Below are 21,698 nucleotides of genomic sequence, written 5' to 3'. Positions count from 1 at the left end.
AAAAACAGCATAGGATTTTTTGAAAGAAAGAAAATTAATATAAAATAGATCACAAAGACAAATAATTGCTTGATTTAGTACTTTTGAGTTAATAAAGTACCCATATAATCCATAGGTACAGAAAACACATCAAAGTACATTCAATATGGTGGTACCAGTTTTTAGCGTGTTTGTAAGCAGTGGCCTTCCTTTTGAAAGCAATGTGTGTTTTATTTGTTGTAGAATTGCTCAGAAGCAGTGTTGTCTATCATATTTAAAAGAAAACAGCTGCATTGCTGGCATGATTGCTGCCAGAGAAGGTGATTTGTGTGGACTGGATGAAAGCGATACCTGTGGAGGATCATTTTACAAGGCAAGATACTCTGCTGAAACTTTTGTGAGAGGATTGCTTAAAACAGTGTGCTTTAAGTCTCCACATTTTTAAATGATTGACTGCAGTCTATATTTCACTGCAAAACATTGCAGGTATAGAATTAACATTTTACTTAGCTAAGCATTTAATTTTTCCATTGAGCTAAAGGTGTAATTGTTTTTTATCTTCTTGATAAGAATTTCATCAACACCTCTTCAGTCTATCTCCAGCACTACATTGTCTGGGACTTGAGAAATCTTCAGGCTCCCTGACTGTGAGGGTAGCCAAAGGCCCATCTTCAATGTCCATGAGCCAAAGCAGCAGTGTTTATGGCACCTAGAAGGCAAAGCCTGCTGCTCCACTGCTTGACAGGGACTGGCCTTTTAACAGCCCACTGCTTAATGAGCTGCTTGGGTACAGTCTTGGGCCAGGGATGGGGAAACAAGGAGATGTGTTGCAGTTTCATGTGGGGCAGTAACAGCTTCCCACAGAACCTGTTTAGACTCCATGGGAGTTCCGGTGGGGTGGAGCCCCAAAGGGGCTAGTCCCAGGATGAGCCAGGTCCTTCATATGGAAATAAGTTAGAGAGGACACACTGAATCTGCTTCCCTTTTAAAAGAATGTTTCCATACTTTTATTGGCTTAATAAATACTACATACAATTAGTCAACCATTATGTTTATTACTGTATAGCTATATAACAATATTAATTCTATTAATTCTATTTATTTATTTATTTATCATATTTATATACCGCCCTCCCCCAAAGGCTCAGTGGGAGTGCGGTACAATAATATTGATTAACATTACCATGAAAAAAAGAAAAGGAACATAATCCGTAAAGAACAAAAGTCCAGAATTTTCTACTTCCAGTTACCTTCACCTAGTATCTACAATTTTCTACAATCTAACCATAATATTTCACATCCAACAACAATAATATCATTCTTATAATGTTGTCCTATGTAATCTAGCCATTCTTTCCATTCCAATTTAAATTCCTTATTAGATTTACATAAAACATAACCCATCAGTTTAGCCAGTCTAACAAATCCCATGACTTTCACTTGCCATTCTTTTACTGATGGTATTTTTGAAGACTTCCAATTTCTTGCCTAGATAATTCTTGATGCTGTAGATAAATATCTGAACAGAATACCATCTTGTCTATCATTTTTTGCATCGAAAATTCCAACTGACACATTTCCGGTTTCATCTCCAACTTATCTATTAAGATCTGTAATATTTCTCTGTCGATCTATTTTCCCGAGTTAAAGGGAAGTAGGATCCCTAGAGTGGTGAAGAACCAGTGTGATGGAAATACCTTCCCTGTCAGTACGAGGCCTATGGAAGATTACTCAAAAGCCCTTGCTGACATGGGTCTGCCAAACTGGGGTTTTCTTCAAATCAATAACAAAAATACATTTTTTTAATAAAAAGAGAAAAAAGGTAATCATATTATAGATAATCAGGAGACCCTATTACTGCATAGCACAGTTTTGTTTTGTTTTTAACTAGCAGCATATCTCATTACATGGGAACTGAAAGCAGTTAAAAAGTTTCCTTAGGGCAAAAAAATGTTTATGTGACTATCAAAACTTTATCTCATAAATAAATATTGTGTAGATGCTAAACAGAGGAATGGAACTTTGCCAGGCAAAAACCTACATCATTTTATTCAGCCCCCTGATTTAATCTGTACAGTGAACGCTAGCAAAGTCCAGCAAGCTCAAAGTCTGACTCCTTATTTGTTATACTCTTTCTTCCACATTATACCCAAAGTGAAGATTTCAGGATTCATTGAAGATTGATCACAATTTCCAGAGATTGTTGATACTCCACAGTATAAATGTTCCATTGTCTTGGTGGGAAATGTGTTAATCCTGCCTGGTATTGTCATGTCAAAAAGTTTTGCAAAATTTTACTTCATCAGAAATAAAAGTTGAAATGTCATTCTTGCTGCCACATAAGGCTTAAATCAGTTTCAGAGACTTGTTTCCACAGAGCATTTAAATTGAATAATTAATCATTTAATGTTCTGATCCTTATTTCTAAAAGAAGAAAAAATGCTATACTGAGATCGATTGAGCATTTCATTTGCCATGCATGCTGTGCTGAACATGCTATGAGCATCCTGTGTATATTTCCCACTCATGAAAATAATTGCACTAAAAGTTTATCAGTTACTTGATTACCCAGAATGTGCAGTTAATTGACATTAACCAGAACACAAACTCCTCCCTTTCAGCCACCATATCCTTGCAACTTCCTGCCTTTCTAGGTGGCACCTTGATGCCTCTGACCATTTCTGGGCTTCTAAAAGCCAATGCTGCCAGCCATCTTCATTTTTTGGTGCCTGCTATTTTCCCCTCAGCCTGGTAGCTGGCTTTCTTGTCTAATTGATGCATAAGATGTATCTGTTGCTGGGAAAAACGAAAAGGTCACAAATAGGTGTGAGGGCTTTCTCCATGGCATACTCAATTGTTGCAGATTCCTTTGGCTGTAAAGCCTTTAATTGGTTTTTAGATGAATTGGTTGTCTTACTCCAGATGTTGATGCTTTGATCTCATAGTTTGATGCTTTGTTACTTTGTTTTTGTTTACTACAAACTGCTGTGGTCTTTTCTTCAATGCTTCCCTTTTTGGCAAAATCTGGAATCCATTATACAATAGATCAACACAGTTACCAAGCAGACACCTCATCATATTTTCTGGGAAGTATCCTAAGCTGATATGTAATCCTTCCTATTGTGACTCTGAGAAACAGTGAAAGTGTTTCAGCCAGACAACAGGACATACTCCACATTAGCAGGTTCTTTCTCATTGCCTTCTATGAGCTCTGTATGGGCAACGTTTTCCACAATGGGACAGGTTTGTGAAATTTTCCTATTGTTGCTGAGGCTGCTAATACAGCAAATTACTGAGTTGGCTTCCACACGGCATCGTTCCCCATTAGGGTTTTTTCCCCTTGTTACTTGGCAATTTAATAGTATTACATCAATATACCAATGTACAAAAAATATGCATCAGATTCTCTGAGTTCCCAGTTTTCATTTAAAAAAAAAGAAGAAGTTGGCAGGGGGTGGGCAGAACACTGTCCATAGACAGTCTCTGCAAAGAAAAGGCCTAAACATTTTTTAATGAAAGTTGGGAATTTAAGAACATAAGAACAAGCCTGCTGGCTGATCTGGGACTTCTGGTGGGTGCACAAGAGAGAGGTAAGCTATCGCGGTAGCGCAGCAAGCCCTCCAAGGGAGTTTGGCCCCAGCAAACCCCAACATAACTCAACAAACGGCTGAGGAGGAGTTGAGGTGGCCCCAAGGGTCGCAGACCTAATCTGACCACCTTTCATTGCAAAACAAGCCGTGGAACGGGATGGGGGAAGACCAAAGGAATGGCCGTCCAGTGATCCCTTGGAAAAGCCATATTCTCCGTTCCACCACTGCTGTTTTCTGCTTAAAAAATAACTTTACGAGCTCGAACAGGAAACTACCAATTGTTCTCAATACTAGCAGCCAGAAATAATTTGTGCTAGCAACAAGCACCAAAATCCAAGCATAACAACTACTTGGCAGCCCCACTTTCCAGGGGGCGGGGCGGCTGCCACTGGCTCGGATAGAGAATGATGGGCGTTGTGGTTGAGTGGAGCAGAGCAGAGCGGAGGTTTGCTCATGTACATCATTTGGGAGTTGCAGCACCTGAGTTCATTGCCTAGCGTCTAGACTGTTTGGAACGATCGCATGGGGAGATTTATAGATGCTTGAACCGAGTGGCAAGAACCTAGTACCAAAAGGAAAACTTTTATTTTGGACTTTTAACTCTTCCACTTTAAGAGAGCTAACCCGGAAGTGAAAGGAGTGAGGAGAAAGGGGCGGGGGGTTCCAAAGCAGAAGACTATAGAGCGGTGAGACCAATATAGAGAGTGGGAGAAAGCAAGAGAGAAATATATTAACCAAAGGTGTAAGATACAGGAAGCTGCTCTTCCCTTAGAGAGAAAAAGAAAACTGATAAGAGGTTATTCAACTATATAATCAAACTGTTGTGAATGGCGAACAGGAAAAATAGAATCAACACAGTGATAGAAACCAAAACACCAGATAAGATGGCACCAGAACCAGACGTGAACCAGAAATTTGACCAAATGATTGAAATACTTACAGCTTTCCAATCAGACACAAAAACATTCCAAACAGAAACAAAAGAAAAACTGGCCAAAATGGGGTCGGGTCTTTCCAAAATGGAGACAGAACTAACTGAAATGAAGAAAGAGATAACACAAATAACAAAATGGAACAATCCATTAAACAAATAAAAAAAACAGTTAAAAAGAATTCAGAACATTTAGAGGAAATGGAGGAAAAATACGAACTAGCTCAAAGACAAATAGATAATTTAAGCAATCAAATGGCTATAATGGAATTAAAGCAAAAATAAAAAATGTTAAGACTAGCAGCTTAGGACTTAATTCTATTGGCAGACTTTAATGTTTTAGTAGCAACAGACATAGATAGGAAAGAAAGTAATGGGAATAATAAAAAACATAAGAAAATTTTTAATAAGTTCCCAAAAAGTTTTTTTGATTTGGTAAACACCTTAAAATTGAGAGACTCTTGAAGAGTTACAGTAAAGCACAGGACTTTACCTTTTTCTCCCATCGTAACAAGCTACGAACTAGGATAGATATGACTTCGAGTTCGATTTGTCAATACCTGAATGATATGTATATTCTTCCAAGAGTACATTCTGATCACAGCTCTTTGAAATTAATTTTGCTGTTAGCTCGAAAACCATATATGTGGAAACTTAAGGATTGGCTATTGGGGAAAAAAGGACACAGCAAAACTATGCTCAAAGTCCTTAATGGAATTCTGGGAAATTAATAAGTCACCAGCACAGGATTTAGCAATTACATGGGATGTCAATAAGGCAGTTATGTGTGGGTTTTTCATCAGCCAGGGAATAAAGCTATGAAAACAAAAAAAAGAGGAGGAAAAATGTTTGACTCTCGAGTTAAAAACATTAGAGAATAAGTTAGCTAAATCTCTCTCAAATTAAAAAATTTGGACCAAAATTAGATTGATAAAAGAAAAACTTGAAGAAACTAATAGAAGAGACTTGGCTTTAAAACTAAGGTATATTAGACAAAATAATTACATTAATGCAAACAAACCTGGTAAGTGGCTTTCAGCGAAAATACATCAGACATATAGCTCTCAATTTATAAATGAGCTTAAGAACGATAACAAAATCTTAACCAAACCAGATAAGATTAGAAGTATATTCAATAAATATTATACTGAGTTATACTCAAAAAAGAGACCTCTCTTGCAGATATAAAAAGCTATTTAGAAAAACAAAATCTTGTTAGAATCTCAGATGAAGGGGAAAAAAGGCTAGATGCTGTTATTTCTTCAGAGGAAATAAGTGCAGCTATTAAAAGACTTAAAACAAACAAAGCTCCAGGGCCTTATGGCTTCTCAACATTATACTATAAAAAATTTGAAAAAGAAATTATCAAGCCATTGACAGAATTGTTAAATAAGATAATGCAAGGTAACACAATACCAGAGTCCTGGACTGAGAACCATATTTCCCTAATACCAAAAACGGAAGATGAAACTCTAGAAGTGAGCCAATATAGACCCACTGCATTGCTTAATATAGACTACAAAATCATGGCATCAATACTCACAGAACGATTGAAACAATTATCTGTACAATGAATACACACAGACCAAGCTGGCTTTCTACCGGGGCGACAAATAAAAAACAATATACATATGGTTATTGATATAATTGAAGCTCTGAATTACAAACCCAATGAAAATATGCCCTAATATTTATTGATACCGAGAAGGCTTTCGATAAGATAAACTGGGAATTTATCCTAACGACACTCGACTACTTAGGCTTAAAGGGACCATATATGACTGCCATTAGTGCAATTTATAAAACTCAAATAGCTTCTATAAAAATCAATGGCTCCTTATCTAATAAAATCAAAATATCTAGAGGAACTAGACAAAAGTGTCCTCTTTCCCCCCAACTATTTATTATAGCCCTAGAAATTTTGTTGAATAGTATCAGAAAAGACCCAAAAATTGAAGGGCTGAAAATAGGCAAATATTGTTATAAGTTAAGAGCATTTGCAGACAATATTGTAATATTTTTAGGAGAACCACATAAAAAAATTAATTACCTATTAGACAAAATCACAGAATTTGGTAATTTCGCAGGATTAACAATAAATAGAGAAAAAAAAACAAAATTACTTACCTTTACTATGACGAATAAAAAGAAAAAATTACTTGAAAGATCTGGGTTCAAAATAGAAAAAATTAGATATTTAGGAGTAAAACTAGGAAACAACAATCAAAACATTTTTGAAAAAAAATTATATCCCCTTATGGAAAAAAATTCAGATAGAGTTACAAAATACACCTTAATGGGCAGAATTGCTTTAATCAAGATGGCTGTCTTACCCAAATTTATATTTTTTTTCAAAATATTCCTTTTGTACATTCAATAAAACCTTTCCAAAAATGGAACTCAACCATTTCCAAATTCATATGGGAGGGGAAAAAACCAAGGGTCAGATATAAAATTATGACTATGAGCAAAGAAAGAGGAGGATGGTCGCTGCCCAACCTATATTTGTATTTAGTCTCAAGTGCCTGTGTCTGGATAAAAGAGTGGATTACATTACAGGACACAGAACTATTACAGCTTGAAGGATTTGACATGCAAATGGGATGGCATGATAGATTATGGCCTGGCCCAAATAAAAAAAATACAAATTGTTTTATAACCTCTACGTGAGACGACATTTTATAAAGATTTGGGTCAAGTACAAAGATTTACTATATAGGAGAGTTCCCTTATGGGTATCCTGAATGGAATCACTACAGATAAGAGATATAAATAAAGGAAAGAATTGGCCAACATACAAGATGTTACTAACTCAACACAACAATCAAGTTACTCTGAAGGATAGAAAACAGATTATAATAGAGGGGAGAATATGCCATTGGTATACCTATACTCAACTATACCAATATTTTTTAAAAGACAAAGAAATATGGGTTTCACCATGAAACTATCCAATTTTGACGAAATAATAAAGACAAACAATAAATTGATAAGCAAAATATATAAGCTACTCAACGTTAGATACAGAAGAGGAATTAATAAAAGACAGCATGATAGAGTGGAGTAAGAATTTAAAAAAGAATCTAGCCCTAGATGACTGGGAACAAATTTGGAAGAACACATTCAATCAAATAGTTTGTAAAATCAATTTCGTGATGTTACCAGAAGCATATTTATTGGGATTATATAAAGATAAAAAGCTTACCTGTTATTCCAAATAATTGACTTATATATCATCAGCGGTCCGTATCGAACTAGCGAAGTACTGGAAGTCATCTCAACTCCCCTCCTTAAACGACTGGTATGTCAAAATGTGGATCTACATGGACCTTGATTTATTGACTCTTTCCTTACAAAATAAGGATATACAAAGAAACAAGGAAGATGGCTGGTCTTTGTTGAAAGAATTTTTTGCAAACAGATTCAATTTTATTTGAAACTAAAATGTATACGAATGTATATTTGCTATCACTTCTTTTATCAGAGGAACGACAATGTTTGTTGTATAATACAGAAGGCTAGTAACAGTTAACTGATTTTTCAATAAATTAACACCATAATGATTGGTGAAGTCAAACCCAAGCTTAGTTAAACAAGTTGTAAACTATAAATATGACAATCCCCAAATAGGGGTTTATAACATGCATACTTTCTCCTTTTGTTGATTTTGTGTAAAAAAAATTTAACCGATACATAGTACATGTTTTTTTCTTGTAATGCTGTAACCTAATAAACATTTATTTTTTAAAAAAGAACAAGCCTGCTGGATCAGGCCAGAATCCATCTTGTCCAGCACTCTGCTACTCGCAGTGGCCCACCAGGTGCCTTTGGGAGCTCACATGCAGGATGTGAAAGCAATGGCCTTCTGCTTCTGTTCTCGAGCACCTGGTCTGATAAGGCATTTGCAATCTGAGATCAAGGAGGATCAAAATTGGTAGCAATAGATCGACTGCTCCTCCATAAATCTGTCCAAGCCCCTCTTAAAGCTATCCAGGTTAGTGGCTAACACCATCTCCTGTGGCAGCATATTCCACACCAATCACGTGTTGCGTGAAGAAATGTTTCCTTTTATTAGTCCTAATTCTTCCCCCCAGCATTTTCAATGTATTCCGCCTGGTTCTAGTATTGTCAGAAAGAGAGAAAAATTTAGAGAACCTGATGCATATTTTGGGATAATGGTACACTGATATAATGCTGATAAATTGATCCAGGAGTAGTGGAACAAATGTTTTAAATGAATAAATAAATGGTATATGTAGTCTGGAGATCTTTTCTAGTTTTGGAAGATCTCCAGCTATCACCTGGAGAATGGCAACCCTACCCACATAGAAACCACCAAAGCTTTGCAGTGACCTTTTCCAAAACTTCTGAACAAGGCAAGTTTGAGAATGATTGGAGAAAACCTGAGAAAACCATGAGTGGTACTTAATTACACTATGGCTCTTTCCACACATGCATGGAAACGCACCTCCACCGGCATGAATTATGCCGGTGGAGGCTCGGGAACCGTTCACACACTAGTGTGCGAGCGGCGTCGACTTTCCCCTCAGCCAAAGAGCCCCTCCGTTCGCCCCCCTCCACTCACTGTCCCATCCAGAGTTGCTCTGGAGGGTTGCAGGGACCCGACCACGCTGCCCTCCAACCTCCAGGGGTCGGACGGCAGCGTGGGCATGTCTCTGCAACCCTCCAGAGCGACACTGGACAGGACAGTGAGTGGAGTGGAGGGGGAAAGTGGTGTCTTCCCACTGGTGCTGTTCGCACCATGCCGACTGGAAGACAGCACTTTGCAAAAACCTCGCTCGTTGAGCGAGGTTAAAAGCAGCGCCTTCACGCCGCTCCTAGGCAGCCAGGATGGCGCTGCTGCGATGCAGCAGTGCCTCCTGTGCGAACAGCAGCCCAGGGACGGCATTTTTGCTGTCCATGGGTTGCTGCATTTCGCCCGTACGGAAAAGGCCTTCGATTCTGTGGAAAAATAGGACAACTCTCACTTCCCAACAGCATTGAAGTTGGGGCAAATAACTGATGAAGAAACAGCCTCATATTACTTTGTTTTGCTAGACTGCACTTTTAGTTTGCCTGTGAATATAGGGGAGAACGCTTAGAAGGCTTTAGAAGTAAAATGGTTACCCCAAGACATTTACAGCTGAAATCCTGGCACAATCAAAATCATGAACATACACAAATTGTGGAATAGGGAAGCATGGGTGACAGGCTGGCAAGTGGCCTGTGCAATCAAGGTAGTGTTGCCATGTATGCCCTGGCAACTGGTAGGGAATAGGGTGGGGTTCATGGGGAATTTAACTGAAAACTGTCACCAGTAATATTTGAGATCCCTTACAAGGAATATAAGCATGTATTTAATTTGATGTATATTCTGCTTTTTGATTACAAAGGAACTTACAGTAAAACTGAATAAAAATACCATTATTGTAGAATATCATAAAAAGAGTCAATGAAAAAGAGTCAGTGAAAAGAATGCAAATGTAAGGGCTACCATTAATTTAAAGCAAACTAATTTCCTAATCTCAGAAGACATACCATATATCTGGTCTGGGTAGGGCTGCAAATATCCAGGCAGGGGCTGGAGATCTCCCAGAATGTGATCTCCCAACTACATAAATTATTTATTTATTTATTTAAAACATTTATTCCACTTGCCATCATCACATTTGATTTATATGATCCCGTAGGGTTTTCAAGGCATGAGAGGTTCAGAGGTGGTTTGTCATTGCCTGTATGTCACAACCGTGGTATTCCTTGGAGGTCTGCCAGTCACATACTTACAAGGGTCAGTCCAGCTTTGCTTCTGATATATGATGAGGTCAATCTAGCCTGGGCTACCTAGATACAGAAAATGGTGGCTTTACAATGTAGACTGCATAGTATCATATTTTACCAAGGTCCATTGTCTCCCAAAGTTCTACTCTCCTGGGCTCTATCCTTGAAGCTCCAAGTATTTCTGAGTTGGCAAATCTAGGTCCAGGTACTTTCATCCCAAAGCATCTGGAGCTGACATACCATTGCCCATTTTCCCTTTGGCTAGAAGAGAAAGTTGGAAATTAGTCTACAGGTTTCCCAGTACATGGAGACCATTGGTAGTTTTTTTTCAGAATTACTGTTGTTTCTTTGAAAGTGGTTGGCAACCCTTCTTCCCTCATTGATGTAATTATAACAACATTCTCAGCATAACTTCACTAGCCCTGAGGGATTGCTAGGGTCTGGATGGATTTATTTTATGGTAAAGAGCCCCAAACCCTTTATCAACATCCTTGGTTGTCAATAATTGAAACTCATCCAATGCAAGAAATTAAAAGATGGCTCTGGATGCTTTGGATTAAACTCTTAATATTAATTCTGGCAATCCAAGCTGGAACAGATACAAGTCGTTTTATCTTGAAAGAATTTTGCAAAATTATCAGTTACTCAAAAAGACATGGACTAGGTTGAAGCAGTCTTTTTATTACTCAAAGCATCACATTGGTCAATTTACAGAAACAAGACAGTCAACTTCTTAGTGTGATTATATCCACTGCACTAGCTCCAAACTCTGGAAGAAAGGGGAGATAACCTTTACCAAACCAGGTTGATTTCCTGTTTGCAATGCAATCCTAAATGGAATTGCACTCTTCTATGAATCTATTAATTTAATGATAAGAACTCGGTACACTTGGTACTGTTTGAAGCTTAACTGACAGCCAAGTTTCACTAAAGAATTCAGATGGGGGGCGAGCGGGCAGAGCTAGCACAGTTTATAAGCCCCTGCAGTGCTTGCTTCTTTATAGTTTGTTTAGGAAATAAAATGAGAACCTTGAGAATAACTCACTGTAAGGCTTCTTCCATTGCCTCTTGTGTGCTGTGCATTCAAGTAGACACTATGAAAAAAAAATCTAAGTCCATTAGATCTTTCTGTTTGTTGGAAAAGTATGTGCAGTTTTGTAGTTAGTGGTCAGGTTTAACATTTGTTAATGGAATTATAAACTGGATGCCTTAGGGTATCTGTAATTACCTGCTGAGGTAAATTAACTTTCTCAGTAAGAGAGGACAGGTCTATTATATTTGCAATTGTCAGCTTCTAAAACATCTTGCAAAATAGCCAGAGGTGATCATAATATTTACTAGAAACAGGTCAACTGTTGTATTCATTAAGGTGAAATTTGTCACTAATAAACAGGGAATAAATTTATGACAGCTATTGCATTAGTCTTCCCTTGCAAACTGGAGTGATTTTTCTCCCTGGAGTCCCATTGCATTGTGCAGTTTTGTCTGTTGGAGCAGAAGTAAAGTATAGCTCGTTGGTTTCCACCATGGCCTTGTCACATAGCTGCTTTGCTATGCACTAGTGCAAGAAGTCTCAGCAGGGTATCTTGAAAATAAACTATAAACATATTAAAAAGGGTATTTTTATTGGTAGAAAGAAATGGTAGAAAGATTGTGCCCCAAACTAGGATAGCCTAAACAAGCCTGATCTTGTCAGATCTCAGATGCTAAGCTGGATTGGCAATGGTTAGTACTGGGATGGGAGACTTCCAAGGAAGTCCAGAATTGCGATGCAGAGGCAGACTATGACAAACCACCTCTATTCATCTTTTGTCTTGAAAACCCTATGGGGCTGCTATAAATCAATTGCAACTTGATAGGGAAATGAGTTGTGCAAGCTAAGTATTCAGCACACTCACAAGGTTTTATAGTAGAAAAGGATATGCAAGTCTGGGCTACCTGTCACATCCCAACTTTTATTGTGTCTGCTTCCTAACCCAACAAAGTAAAACAAAACATGAAGCTTTCATTTTTTTAGTTGCTATAATGTATGTGCATTATCTCTCTCCTTGTGTGTTGTCATTTACCATTTGACAGATGGCTAAAGATAAAGCCATTTTGTAGAAGTAGATCATTACTGTATTTTATGTCTCCTACATACTTTTCTTCGAAGGGGACTACAGTGTCTTTTTAGAGGTATATAATCTCTTTGTGCAGTCATGGGGTAAGGGTGCTCTTCTCAGCTATTTAATGCCACTGTGATTTTGTAGTCCCTGCTGTGACACAGATTTCTTGGGGAAAAAAACCCACATCCACACTAAAAAAATGCTGAATAAAAGTTTAGCTCTGATACTTCTAATATGCTAGATACTCTTAGCCCTACACAAATTTGTTTTGTGGAATGTCTAGAGAATGCCGGATGTTTTAGAGGGTATGCAGCTGTTCGAGGGCATGCAGGGTGTTGAAAGCAGCACCCTTGTGTATGTTCCTTCTATCTCCCTAATACTGTCTAGCTAGCAGTACGAGTGACATCATAAGGCTTTGCATTTCTCTGTCCCTTTTCTACTTCATTGCCTGCAGCTTGTAGGGAAATCCAGTGCATGATATCAATTTTACAGGGAAAGATATAAAAAGGGGCACAGAGGGCTGCTGTTTTCTAATTCTGGCATTAATCCCGTCTCTTTAGGGGAGAATTAAAGCCAATTCTCAGCATTCCATAAAACTTTGGTCTGGCTGAGAAACAGAAAGAAGCAGAAAACAGCAGGGCTGATTCTCAATGGTTGGGGTCACTGGGGCAGCAGCAGGTTAAATACCTAGTGGCAATAACTCATTAGCAATACAAAATGTCACTGCTTTCAGGCCCATTGGTCATGCCTGCAAGGAATGGAAAAGACAGGTATAAGAGGATAAAAGAAAATTTACTGTAAGAAAAAATACCTAATATAATTAGTTGCTAGTAAATTGTCCAAAACATAGATGTACACAGTTTTGTGTGTGGGTCCTTCCACCAGCTCCTAGAGGTAGGTTGAAACCTACTTTATGCTTAATCTAAAAAAAAAACTGTTCCTTGTTGTACTGCTTTCTTAGGACCTGTCTGACTATTGAAAGAGTGAAGGTTTTACTCAGGTGAACAAATACACACAGAAAAATATATAATGTTGACTTAAGTCCATCCAATCACCGTGTTGCAAGATATTGCTCCATTTTTTCAGATGTTCTATTATCCACCTATCTCACAGTAAGGTAATATATGACAGACAAGATGATAGACATTCTACTGTACTGTAACAGTTTTGGGAAAAAAATGTCAGCAACTTCCATCAGCTGTCAACTAGCTTCCATCACAATGGGTACAACCTTTCACTTTCTGTCATAAAATGTTGCCTCTGACACTGATGTACACATCTGTACATAGATATACATGTCTGCTGTTTACAGGATCTTATTACAAAGCCTCCACACTTGACAGGTTTCTTTCTAGAATCCAATAAATGACATTACCATTATTTCATTGATAACAGCCTCTTTCCCTTACAGCAATGTTGTGATTGCTGCTCATTGGGCCTGCGTGTAAAAAGTGAGGGTCAAAGGTGTGAATCCAACCCAAATCTTGGCTACCACTGCAGCCTTGTGATGCTTTCCTGCTGTGAAGGAGAAGACCATCTTATCCTTCCAGAGCTGAAAAGGCACCCTGAACCACTGCCAACAGCAACACCGGAGAAACGTAAGTGCTGCATTGTTAGCTACAGGAAACACAGTAATGAGAGTCATCTTCTCACTCCATAAATGCATGATTCGGGATGTACTTAAGAGCCAGACTAAGTGAACTGGTCGCATTCTCAAGTAGGTTGCCAGGAAATGTAAAAGCCTCACAACTGCTATAGCAATTACTTTAATTTTCACATTTGATTCTCCTTTTGTGTCTTCTGCTCACTACTTGTTTAAGCATTTGTGAAAAGTGCCACATTTTCTCCTGAGCCCAAGCTGATTTTAGAAGGAAGTATTAAGTATAGACAACAGATATATATCGATTTATTTGAAATACATAGATGAATTCAGCAGCATAAAGTAAAATTATATCCCGCATATGTTTGGGAATGTGAAATGTGGCAGTGATAGAATGCCTTTGAAATCCAAGAGATAGTAAAGTTTCTGCATCTATAGGCACCATGAGAGTTAAATGGTGCATCAAATAGAAAGGCATTGTGATTGGGAACTGCGACTGTAATGAAGCTATGCTTTGTATTTTCTGATTTTTCTTTACAATGATTGGCAAAAAAAAATCTCCTGCAAACATTAACTACATTTTATTTTCTCTCTCTTTCTGTCTCTGCTCAGCAGTCTGAGACTCTGACCTTACACAGTTTCCCAAATTTAAAGTACTAACATTTACAATGCCTTCATTAGCACTGGTAACGGGAGGAGGGGAGGAAGATTGCAAACATCTCTTCACCTGTCCTCTTACCTGTTCAAGACTAAGAAAAGCATACTAAATTTAGCTAGTTTAGATTTGTGAAACTGGGTGGATGTGAAAAAGTTAAGTCCCTTCCCCAATTTTCCTCAGTTTGAATTGGAGCCCTGCACAGTTGTTATTTGATTTCCTACAATAGCTTATTGAAACTTCAAACAAAAATGTAATTCACATCTAAAAAGTCTTGCCCACAGTGAGTGGACCAACAAAACCAAATGAACTAGAAAAATCTTAGGAATTAACTCAGCTCCTATTAGAATGTAAAAGCATATAAGAGTTGTTTCTATCTCACGGGTTGGATTCAGACTAGATTTTCCAGTGGCAGAATGGAACATTCCTGACCACCACCATCTTGAAATAGCAGCCTTCTGTCCCTGAGAGACAGGGAATCCTGAGGACTAAGATGACAGAGGTCTGCAATGAGAATAGGAAATTGCCAATTTAGTCAGGATTCAACTCTCTGTCTCCTTGATGTAGATAAATATGAAAATAGAATGCTTCCTTGAGATATTCCTACCTCTACTAATAGTGGCTGTGCAGCAGGATGAGAGTCAAATGTCAACTGAGTCAGCATTTATCTTGCAAATGAGTTTTATTTTATCACTTAAACAGGCACTACTGCATCATGAAGCCATGGCCAAAATCTTCTCCCTTCTATTTCAGGTTTTTTGTCCTGTCAGACAAGCAAGTGTTATACTTAAGAACACCACAATTAATTCCCTCCCTTGGGAATTCTGCAATCTCTGCTCTTTATTTTCCTTCATTTCACCCCTGTCTAAATGATAGGCATATACCTAGTACAGTAACATTGGCTGACCATTTAAAACATAAAAGCTGCTATTAAAGAAACCATTTCATTGATATACCTTTTTCCAGCCAGTGCTGTCATACTGTGTATTCCCTCCTTCCTCTGTCTCATTCTGTTGTTAGCTATCCCTGTAATTTCTAGCAATTGTGAGCAATTTTATTCTCCACTGGAATTAACAACACAGCTAGTGGGAGATTAAAGCATCAGTACTTGGCTACATGCTGCCCTCTAAATAGCCAGTGCCTTGGGCAGGTATACTTTTGCCTTACAAGTGAGTCAACCCAGGTTAAAACATGTAGTGGAGAGGCTGAAAAGGGATATCACTTCAGATAATATTATCTCTGCATCAGTAGATTGCAAATGAAATATTTCCAACTATCAAGGTGTGGATTCTGAACATTCTCCTTTTGCAGTTCTCCTGTCTTCGGGGTACTTTTGTTTTGAAATTTCACAATTACTTATCTTTATTTTATTGTTCCATAAATGGTGCTTTTAGACATCATAAAGTAATTAATGCAGCATGCTATTATTTTTCATGTCTAATTAGTTTTTACATAAAACAGCACAGCAATATATTATCACAAAATCCATGGCAGGAAATAATGTAGTAAATGGGAGACATATGTTTAATGAAAATCTTTCTCTTTAAGGAGGCAAATTGAGTTTCTTATAGAGTCCTAATGAAGCCCATCAGAGTGTGTTGTGCTGTTTTATTAAACATTCACCCATTTTTTGGGAGGGGAGACAAACCTTGAATTAATGACTAGAAATTCCTTGGTAGTACAGCAAGAACAGAAACTATGCTGGGTTGTAAAATCTGCAACAAAAAGCTTGAGCTTTAAATTAAAACTCTAAAGACTTTCTGGCATGTTGAGAAATGTTCTTTTATGGCTACAGCCTATTTCATTGAATTTTTTTTGAATTTTTTTTCATGTGGATTGAAAACCAAAATAGCAAAGGAAATAACTGAACAAAGCTTGTTTACTAGTATCATAAACATATCATCACTACAATATGTAGTTAAATTGGAGACATATTCTAATAAAAGAAACAATTGTGATTCTTTAAACTCTCTGAGAGAAGCATAATTACATTAATGAATTCCAACTCTGATTGTCTTTGAAATTTCTCTGTTTAAATAGACATTGTCAGGTTAGGTCAGAGGGAATGTGGGTAGAATAAAATGTTCCCATGTTAAATAGCTAATTTTAAACAATTTATCTTTAGGATCTGTGCTATTGGCATAGGGCATGGGAACGTGTTGTTCCTCAGGTTTACATTCTGAAAATCAACATACAGTATTTATATTCAAAAGGATATCTTTTTGTCTGTTTCTTTGCTTGAGTCTTACATGAGTACCAGTTATGCCTTTGGCACCACCATAAAGCAAAATAATTCAAAATTTAACATTTTTCTATATAATCTTGGAAAACAAATCCAATATGATGCCTGTTCACAAGGTTTAGTTGTTAGCAGACATATACACATGCAGTTCTGAAAAGAAATAAAACTAATGTGGCTGGAGTTTTCAAGGCGGGGGATGGGGGAGAAATTCTCTCACATAAAAAGTATGACAGGACAGGACATCTAATATCAGTGACCTTGTAGTAAGACATTGAACTTTGAACAGACATGAATATTGACACAAATATGGTAGCATTTGGCTAGAACAGTGATTCTCAACCTTCCAAATGCTGCAACCCTTTAATACAGTTCTTCATGTTGTGATGACCCCCAACCAGAGGTAGAATCCAGCAGGTTCTCACCAGTTCCTGAGAGTGGGTTACTAATTATTTGTGTGTGCTGAGAGGGGGTTACTAATTGGGTCTGCTTTTCCGTTAGAAATTCCATTAGGTCCAAAAATCATAAAGTCCTGTTGTTTCCTATGTGGCTGGTTAGCGAAGGTAGAAAACGGGATAATTCTCCCTGTTGGGCTGTTTTAAAAACATGTTTTAGAAATATGGTAAAGTTCCTTGTTTAAGGAAAGTATCCTTCTTTTGATTTCTAGAAACAAAATTAAGTATTTGAAAGTATTAAGTATTTGACAGGCAGTCAATTAGAGGAGAAGTAGCTGTTTCTGTTGGCAGTAGGCGATAGGACTTGCTATAATGAGTTTAAATTATGGACAGAAAGATACCAGCTGGAAATTAGGAACTTTTTTTAACAGTAAGAGTTTTTTACAGTAACAGAGAAACATTACATGCCCTGCCCCCTCGAATGCCCAGCCATTATGCCCCCCGTCCGCGCTCCTCGCTCAGCCCCGCATTTCATTGGCACTATGGCGCCAATTGTTTGAATCCCACCACCATGGGAACCTGTTACTAAAATTTTTGGATCCCACCACTGCCCCCAACTCTAACATTTATCCATTTTACAGATGGAGAACACTGATGCAGAGAGTCTTAAGCGACCCCTGTGAAAGGGTCGTTCGACCCCCAAAGGGATCCCGACCCCCAGGTTGAGAACCACTGAGCTAGAGCTTTCCTAATGCTGAGATGATGGACAAAAAAGATGGAGATTCATGTAAAACCCACCTCAAGCACCGCACTTTTCTCCTGCTGCTCTCTGCCTAAAATTTATTTGGTAAATTCTGGGTGCCAGATGAAAATATTTACCTTGGCATTGGGCATTTTATTTGTTAAAAGTTAGTTGCCCAAAGAGCTGGTCTCATAAATTCAGAGGTGGACTATTACTTTGCAATCCAAAGGGAGTTTGTTGAAGCCCATTAGAAGTGGAGGAAGGATTGTGTTAGCATCCATGCTGCCACCATTGTGCCAATTGGCACGGACAACAGTTCTGAGGGATTTACCCCAGTGGCCAGCCACTGGAGCTTCCAAACCAGGAAGCTGGCTCTGCAGTGGATGGCTGCTACTGCAAATTCCCATGCTAGAGTGGAGTGGGTATTCAGGGGGCATAACTGGAGATGGAACCAACTTTAGGTGGCTCCCAGTGCACTTTCACCCCGGGAATACCACCTCCCAGCAGCGCAGATTTATTCCACCTAAGTCTTTTGAGAGAATGGGCTACCTGAGGAGAGGTGAATGTTTTTTCCCTCTCCTCTTGCACCCATGCCACTCATTCCCCATTTGGAGGCAGTGTCACATCACTGGCCTTGACTTCCACTCTACCCGCCCCCCCCCCCGGTTTGGGCTGTTAGTCTTTGTCATGGAAGGAAGGGTTTTCAAAAAAATGTCAAAATTTAAGCAAGGCCTCTATACTTGAGGCTTTATGTTTGGAGACTGGGAATGCTATCTCTGTAAAAGCAGAACAAGAAGACAGTTGTGGCCCACCAGCCACTCCATACAGAATCCTCCATGAGTAGATAATTTGTTTTCTGGGGGTACCATGAGGCCTCAGAATATTGTTTTTTGTTTGTTTTGGTACTTGGAGGAGTTTCCAACACATGGTTTGTGAAATCTGAATTGTTCATGCTAGAGTGGAGCTGAAATTATCAAGACATGATCATACCCCCTAGTCCAATATCATACTCCTGCACACACTGCTATCAATGAAACTTGAATTCATTTTATTTCCTTTAAATCTTTTTGTTTGACTACATAAGGGAAAGAGGACAGAAAACATTTCCTTACAGGTGCTAGCCTCCATGTGAGGCTTTGAAAATTCCTGGAATTACTACCAATTTCTAGGTTATAGAGATCAGTTCTCCTGAGGAAGATGGCTACTTTGGAGCATGAACTCCCTGGCATTATACCTACTGAGGCACCTTTTGTTTCCAAGCCTCCTTCTTCCCAGGATCCATCCCCCAAATCTTCAGGAATTTTCTAACTTGGAATTTGCAATTGTAGCTTATGAGTTGTCAACTGAGTTTTGATTGCTGATGCTCACTAAACTATTTAATAGATACAGTTTTGGTGTACTGGAATCATTTGCTCAGAAAGAATTCATAGAATTAAAAAGGATCTTAATGTATAACTCATACATTTTTATTTCTCTGGGATAAAATATAGATTGATATCTGCATCTTTCTTGTCGCTGATTCTCTGCTTAGCCAATACTGATGGTCAGGCTTAGAAATAAAGGATGGCGGCGGGGGGGGGGGGGATAATAAATACAAAGCAACTGAATGCTGATTAGACAGCAGCAGTTGCCACATGGAGTTCAACAGAAGCAGACACCTGGCTTGAAGCTGTGTTAGTTAAATGTGCACATATTTGGACTATTATATTGTCAGTGTCACACTGGCTTTTAAAATTGCCATGCGGACAATGTTGGACATACAGTCAGACTCAGGTAGGCTTTTTATGCCTATGATTTATCCAGAGAATCTTGATTTTGCTGTTTTCATCATCATCCACTATTGACCTCTCATCTTTGTTATCAAGGAGACACCAAATTTATAAGAAAAACATCACTTCCCCCCTTTTCACCATGAAGTCACAGCTGACTTTTGGCAACCCTTTATGGTTTTCAAGACCAGAGATGTTCAGAGGTGGTTTGCCATTGCCTGCCTCCAGATCACAACCCCAGTATTCTATGGAGATCTCCCATATAAATACTAGCAAGGGTTGTGGCTAAGGCCATTTCTGCACTGGCAGCAGAAGCAGCCCTGAAGCTGCTGCGGGCCGCAGAGGAGCTGCCTCCGGTCTGTGTTGTTTGCTTACCTTTTCTTCCCTCCAAGGCTCTGGAGGGAGGGAGGGCATGCCATTCTGCACCTCTGATCCCTGGGGGTCAGAGGGCACCGTGGGCATGTCCCTTCTCCCTCTGAAACCTTGAGGGAAGAAAAGGTAAGCAAACAACACAAACAGGTAGCACCAAAAGCGGCACCCTCACGCCGGTGCCCTTCGCACAGTGCTGGTGGGAAGATGCTGCTTTCCAAATAACTCACTCATTGAGCTGTGCAAACAGCGCCCCAGGGATGGTGTTTTTACTGTCCCTAGGGTGCTGTTTTTGGCTAGTGCAGGAATGGCCTAAGAGTGTGTGAATGGCCCAAGATCACTCAGTAAGTTTCCACAGCAGAGTGGATATTTGAACCTGGGTTTCCCAGATCCTAGTCTGAAGCTTTAGCCACCATACCATGCTGTCTCTCCCCCCCCCCCCCAATTAGTACTACAATAAACATAAGGTAATTTGGCTCTTATGTAAATAGACAGACATTGTAAGACCAACTGAGAAATGGCATTGCCCCACAAAAAAATACCAGGGCTGAAAAAACACTGAGGTTTTTTATATAAAATCATTGCCTCTGGAATTATTTCAGGCAAATTGGTTCTCATGCATTTGTTTTGCTGTCAAATGAACTATGCACTAAGAACTAAAGCAATTATCTTAATCAATGGCCATTTTAAAGTTCAGTTCTCCTTGTCCCTGAGCTTTCCCTCCTGCCAGTTAGCATTTGACCTCTAGGCTTTTTTTTTCTTACCCAAAGAAGGAAGGCTAAAACTTGCTAAATGCCTGATTTTCTAAGTATGCTCCAAGCTTGCCCAGAGACAAGGACCAAGTTAGAAGTAAAACACACACAAAAATCCCCATTAAAAACAAGTACCGTTTCCTGGTTTAAAGAGGCAGTCCCAGTGTGTGTGTGTGTGTGTGTGTGTGTGTGTGTGTGTGTGTGTGTGTGTGTGTGTGTGAGGGGGGTGGGGGGACAGGCTAAAATCTGTTTTTTTCTCTTCTGAGTTCTCCCTGAAAAGCACCCAATTCTGCTTTTACCCATTCTAATAAAAAATCCAAGTAGCCTTAGTTTCTCCTATACCAGTCTCTCCCTTTAGTCACAGTGGTGACTAACATTCTGTTAAAATTTATCAGTGAAGGTAATATGCATGGAACTGCTGGCACTTAGTTCTGCCCTCATGGCTCCTGAGCAAGGGAAAGCAAGGACTGACAGGGACTCGGAAAGTAAGGTTATCAACTGGACAGGAACAGAGGTTTCATGACTGGGATTAGTCAGCTAAAGCTTTTTGTGACAGGGGTTTAAATAGCATCATCTGGTTATTAATTGTAGATCAAACTGATATTAATGGGGAAGCTAGAGGGACCGGTCTGGAGGTCTCCCTTTCTAAAGTAAGACTTCCTGTCAGACATATGAGTGCTACCTATGTCATTACTGGTAGGAAAAGCCCTGAACAAAATGTGCCTTCTTTTCTCTGAGAAAGAACCTGTCAGATGGTGTATTGCAACATGGTTCATGTAGTTCCATGGTTAATT

General features: G+C 38.8%; 1 protein-coding gene across 1 annotated transcript in view; it reads left to right on the top strand.

Moving 5' to 3' along the window:
* Positions 1-21,698, top strand: part of FBLN2 (fibulin 2) — a 174,582-nt gene that overhangs the window by 102,692 nt on the left and 50,192 nt on the right. The window contains exons 4-5 of the mRNA XM_048487336.1: positions 223-352; positions 13,795-13,981. Coding sequence (XP_048343293.1) covers positions 223-352; positions 13,795-13,981 — 317 coding nt within the window. The remainder of the gene's footprint in view (positions 1-222; positions 353-13,794; positions 13,982-21,698) is intronic.

The sequence above is a fragment of the Sphaerodactylus townsendi genome, linkage group LG03 (assembly GCF_021028975.2).
Source record: "Sphaerodactylus townsendi isolate TG3544 linkage group LG03, MPM_Stown_v2.3, whole genome shotgun sequence".
NCBI lineage: Eukaryota > Metazoa > Chordata > Lepidosauria > Squamata > Sphaerodactylidae > Sphaerodactylus > Sphaerodactylus townsendi.
Note: the sequence above shows the minus strand (reverse complement) of the source record. Positions and strands in the feature narration are given on the sequence as shown.